The sequence below is a fragment of the Pristis pectinata genome, chromosome 22 (assembly GCF_009764475.1).
Source record: "Pristis pectinata isolate sPriPec2 chromosome 22, sPriPec2.1.pri, whole genome shotgun sequence".
Classification (NCBI taxonomy): domain Eukaryota; kingdom Metazoa; phylum Chordata; class Chondrichthyes; order Rhinopristiformes; family Pristidae; genus Pristis; species Pristis pectinata.
The window spans coordinates 13,266,021-13,272,020 of NC_067426.1; the positions used below are offsets into that span (position 1 = coordinate 13,266,021).

At 39.5% G+C, this 6,000-nt stretch overlaps 1 protein-coding gene across 2 annotated transcripts in view; it reads left to right on the forward strand.

Moving 5' to 3' along the window:
* LOC127581633 (lysophospholipid acyltransferase 2-like) overlaps positions 1-4,860 on the forward strand; it is a 50,362-nt gene extending 45,502 nt beyond the window's left edge. For both annotated transcript variants that reach the window (XM_052036173.1, XM_052036174.1), the window contains 2 exons: positions 85-236; positions 947-4,860. In XM_052036173.1, the coding sequence (XP_051892133.1) occupies positions 85-236; positions 947-1,142 (348 nt within the window). In that variant the 3' untranslated portion in view covers positions 1,143-4,860. The remainder of the gene's footprint in view (positions 1-84; positions 237-946) is intronic.
* The last annotated feature ends 1,140 nt before the right edge of the window (positions 4,861-6,000 follow it).

Sequence of the window (6,000 nt, forward strand, 5' to 3'; positions counted from 1 at the left end):
TGCTCACAACTAATCTGTATTTTAATTCTCATTTACTCCCCACTCAAGTGTAATTTTTCTATTGCTGTGTGTGGTTTTATGCAGGTCAGAAGCAATTTAAGGCCTTATTTCTTAGGTTCACCTGCACACAAAGCGTTTTATGACATGATGACATGGGTGACTACACAGGTGGTGGTGAGCTACACGGTGGCACCTTTTGTCCTTCCATTTATGGATCTGTCACTCAAATTTTACAGGTAAGGAGATGCATCAAATTGATAAGTAGGTTATAGCAATTTGCGATTTATACTCACTTTGCTGTTAGGGAAACCAGAATGCATTTCTGGCAATCTGAGACCCTGTTATTGGCAGCCAGTTAAGTAGTTAGCAGTGAATGCATCCAACTGCAATCATTGTAATATCATGCAGGCTGCCCCCAGAATACTCTACACAAAAGATGCATTTCTGTGTTTCGATGTACATGTGACTAATAAAGATATCTATCTAATTTCATTATTGGTCCTTCCAGTCTTCAACCTTCGTACATTGGGGGGGGTTTCACAACGTGATAGAGAGTCACTGTAAACACTCCATTTTGATTTCAAATGTTCACTATGCATTTGTAATGGCAACTGGGTTATTACAAAAGTGACCAATCTCAGGCTGCCTGTTGGGTGTCACCTGGCCATCCTCTGTGTTAACCAGCAGGTTACATAAGGAATGGAACTCTTCTTCATTCATTGTTTATTTAGTTATTCCTTTTAGGGATCTGGCAGAAGATGTAGATGTGAAATACAAAAAGCTGTTATGAAGGAAAGGGAATTCAATAGGATGTTTCAAAAGGAAATTAGAGGAATATTTGCAGGGGGGCTGAAGAAAGAGCAGGAAGTAGCATTAATTTGAGCCAAATGACTACCTTTGTGTTGTTTCATTCTATGAGTGCAGTTTCTGTATTTTGTCTCCTCAGATCCTGGTACTTTGGTTTGCACATTATTGCCATTGTTCTCATCCTGGTGTTGCCAAGGAAGCCAAAATGTGCATTGAAGGAACAGGAAAGGCATCAAGTAATAAAACCAACGGACACTATGCATCACTGCAACGGACACTTGAATGGACAGGCGCCCATGGTTAACAACCAAAACCATCGGATGAAGATTGACTAATGGAGAAGAGGGACTCCATGAACATTTGAGAGGAGAAAGCAGCTAATGTAACCCCTATGACCAATGACTTGAATACTGTTTTGAAGCACTATTGAAAGCTACTGTTGGATTCAGTGTAGACTGAAGAAAAGTGGCTTTTATCGGGAAGGGCCAGCTGTGAAATGTGCAATAATCAAACCTTTTAAAGGGGACAGTATTAAACCCACAGTAGGTAGAAAAGAGAACAGGAGAAGTTGGGGTAAATTGTCAAATTCACAAGACACAGGCTCAAGTCAACTCACTCAATGCATCAGTTTAATTGCACTGGTTTTCAGGATGTCCACATAATGTGAAGAGGCAGGCTCAAAATTGTAAAAATATAAATAAGGTTCCTTTCCTGATGTTTGGGTTGCTGTTTTGCAATCAATATATTCTGCATGGATTTTCCACAGTTTGGGAAAACCAGAAACTGAAGGGATCAACTGGATGTAGCAGGTAATTTAATTCTAGTGGATTGGGAGCTGAAGGATTACTTCCTGATCCTGGTCACTCAAGCAAATCCTCTGCCATGATTGGCTGCCCTTCTGCCCCCATCACCAATCATTTGTTTCCCATTGGCTTGTGTCTTCTGCTGCTCATTTTCCAGGCTGTTGGCCATCCGGGCTCTCAATCTGGCTGGCTTCTAGGCAGGAAGTGCAATGTCTTCCCATTCCCTGGTATATTTGTGTTTCTCCACCCCCACCCCCTGACCATAATTCTCTGTAAATAACAAGATTTTTGACTCTCCTTGATCAGTTTTAATATTCTAGTTCCTTTGAAAACCTCCTTCACCTCTCCTGGATATGTTACATATCCCAGGTTGCACTTCAAGTGAATACAAGGCTAAGATTGCAAGGGAACTATAGCAAACTTGCCATTTGTATTGTGTGTTCTTGGGAAAAAGGGTACAAAGTTATGGATTTGCACAAAATGTTTATAAAACACTAGGTAACTCTCAGTTGAAGTGTCATGTTCAATTCTTGGCATCAGTCTTTAGGAAGGATGTATAGACCTGGAGAGGATGCTAGCATTTACCAGAGAGGTTCCAAGGATGATACCACTTACATGTGACAGAATGGAAAAGCTGGAAATGTTCTTGGAGTTCAGAAGGTTAAGAGATTCTTATAAACATTCAGAGGTTTTGATATTGTGGATAAGGAACTGTTTCCACAGTTGAGAAGGGTGATAACCAAAGGGTGAGTGTTTAGGTTCACTGGCTAACAAATTGAAGGATGAGATGAGGACTTAAGCTTTTGAATATGACAAGTTATGATAATCTAAAATCTGAAGCGGAGTCAAACTCCAAAAAGGGAATTGGACAACTGAAAGGGATAAATTTTACTGGGCTGTAGGGAAAAGACAGGTGCAAAAATCTGTACAGCCACAATGGACTGAATAACCTCAACCTACATTGTAAGATTTTATGATTCCAAGAGTTGGTGATTTAGCTGATTTTTGAGGTGGGAGATGTTAGTGAAGAGAATAGAGTTCATACCATTGCCCAACACCAATCTCACTGTTAAACTAGGAATAGTTTCCCTTTTGAAAAAGAGGTGACTACAAATAGGAGAGGGACATGGTTAAATGTGGAATATTTGGATATTAAGGGATGTGGGATTAATACAATAAAGTGATACTTAGATAAACAAACAACAATGAATTTTAAATGACAGTTCTGATGTGAGGAACCAAATAGTATATTTTGAGATGAGGACACTTGTGTGTTATGTGCTGCCATGTTCACAAGAAATAGAATCAAAACTAGGCCATCACTTTCTCCATTGATCTAGATTGCATTTCAATGCACCTATCCTATCAACTATTCTATGTGGTGGTGTACAGTTTTACCAGTCATGAGTTAGGATGTTTCTCCTGAATTCCCCATTAAATTTATTAGTGACTGTCATATACTTACGGCTCCTAGTTTTGGAAATGTCTTCTCCATGTCCACATTATCAAAGAACATTCTACTCTAGAGGACCTAAGAGGCCACCTCTCATCGAAAGGATGGAGCTCCAGCCTATTCAGTCCTTGGGGTATTATTGTACGTTAGATGGTTCTCTATTCTCATCAGATCTGGAGGTGGTACCCCAAATGTTTCCATCTGCTCTTCGAATTTTAGCTGGTGGTGATCTACTAGAATTTCATTCAAGAGCAACGCTGAAGCTCTGTTATTGGGGATATGTGAGAATATTTAAGAAAAAGAGTACTATTTGTGGCAGTTTGGTCTGTGAAGCTGGCATTTAAGATAAAATAGTTCAGCTTTGTAGTTGCATTGGTCAGAATGATTATCTCCATTCCACCTGATTGGGTTGGACTGGTGTGTGAGATTTTTGCTGCTACACAATTTCCTTTTAGCTGGGACTGGATCATGCCTCAAGGCTGCTCCTCCATTACACCACAAGTGGCCAGTTGAAAATGGGATTCTGCTAGGTTTGGATGGACATTCCCCAAGCTTCCATTTGATCCAAGCATATACCAACAAAGGTTGGAGTCTATTGATGAACTCCTGTCACAATAACCGGTAGACCACTTGTCATTTTTAACCCATTGGACTTGGAAATGATATTAATAAGTCCATAAAGTATAGGAGTAGAATTAGGCCATTCGGCCCATCGAGTCTGCTCCAGCTTGCAATCCGGACTGATTTTGTTTTTCAACCCCATTCTCCTACCTTCTCCCATAACCCTGAGATTGTGAATGTGACTAATCTACCTGATATTGCTCTTTAACCAATGTTTGCCTATTATCTCTTCACTGTCTACACAGGAACCTGAGCAAACAATGTATAGGTTTGTCCTGTTATTTTGTCCAGTTGATTTCTCAACACAGCTCGTGTATCACTACAGAACAGGTTTCACTCTTTTCACAATTTTTGCTGTCACTGATGTGCATTTTTTTATATTTTTGACTGAATGTAAAATAGCATCTTTTTGAGTAAGTTTCCAAATATGGGCTGTGTCTAACCAAGTTCATGGGCATTGGTTGGATGTTGTGACCCAGTTTAGATGACTGTGCCCAAATTAGTGCCAAAATGCATATTAACTGAAGGCATCTCTCCTGGGCATTGCCAAAAGAGATAAATGATGGGGCATTTTGAACTCGGATGTTCTTCTGCAATGCAAGTGTTATTAATTCTCAAGCCTTATTTTGGCTTTTGCTTCAAGGTGAAAACTGGCATTCACTGAATTCAAAATAGTTTTTTAAAGAGATCTGTGGGTCATTTCCCATGAAAGTAATTAGTATTTTTCAGACCAATTAGAATGTTTAATGTGACACAGAACCAGGACAAAGGAAGTATCACAAATGTTTTGAGAAATGCAATGATCCAATAATATATTGTCAGGGCCTGAGACCACTACAGTGTAAGCTCCCAGCTAAAATTTCTGTTGGAAAATATATGCTTTTGAAGAGAAATTGAAGCTGAGCTGCTTGTGTCAGCACAACCTTTGCACCTCACACACATCATAATCTCGTTTTAGAGTCAAGGAGGCTTGCTGGCAGCTTTCTGCATCTTGTAACCTACTACTCACTAAACAATGTCTCTGCTAGTGAATGTGTCAATGAAGGGCCTTGACAACATGTGACTGCAAATCCATTTTGTTCTGGGAGGATAGCTGGTTTATTTATAGTGTTGCAAAGTAAATATGAATGGTTAGACCGAAAGGAATGATTTTACATCACCTTACTGTATGTGCTCTTTTTAAAATAAAAATGCATCTGAAAGTTTTAAATTACATAATGTTTTGCTTTTATAAATTAATTTTGACATTTTATGTTGTCTAGTGTGTTTTCTTTTGATATTCCTGCAATAGCTTGATTTTTAAATCCTCAACCTTGTTTTCAAATCCCTCTTTGCTACCTCTTCCAGTCCTAAAACCTTCCAATGTACTTGCACTCATCCAGTTCTAGCCCCCTGTACATTATGATTTTAATCATTACATTGCTGTGGGCCTGTCTTTTGGAGCCCAGATGCCAAGCTCTGGAATTCTTAAGCTCTCATTGCCTCACTTCATCTCCTCTTTTATTTCACATCTGTACACTTCCCTTGAGCAATATCATCCAAAAATAGCATCAATATACACACTACACTGATGACTCTGACCTTTACCTCACACCCACCATCCCTTGGTGCCTCTGCTGTCAGAGGGTTTGAAACAACCAACCCAGAAAACAAAAATGGGCAGTGTTTACTGTTTGAACTAACACTCAGAGGTAATTAATTGGGAAATGGTCATGTAGTAGATAAGAAACAATACATCCATTCTAAGACATCTTAAATGGTATCCAAAACTGTGGGCAGAACTGCTTGTTACTATGGTTAATTAGGTCTAACTAGAGGCCTAGGTTAAGACAAAATAACTATGTGGTGAGACCCACATGGGCAGTAATGTCCTTCTATGAACCATCAGGAGAAATCAATTCCACATTCCTCTGTACCCAATTGGCTCAGCAATTAATTAGGATATAAACAACTGCTGATGTGACAAATGAAGGTGCTATCATAGTAACCATTAGTCCAACTGCAAGGGGATGAAGATAGAAGAAAATTGTCAGACCCAGATTAGACAATTGGTGTGGTACCATCTCATTGGAGGGGAACAAGAGGAATAGAAGGGAGGAAGGTCTCAGAAATAGGATAATTTCCTCAATGAAGTCTGGATTATTCTGTCAATCTAGGAATGCAGAGGGACCACAGGATCAATACTTGCAAGGAGAGACCCTGAGTATGGGAACAAAGGGAAGCTGCAAGTCTGATCAAAACTGATCACCTTGTGTCTTGATAGATAGTATACTGTGCAAGCTGTGAGTGCTTAGAAATTGTCCTTGCAATTAAGAG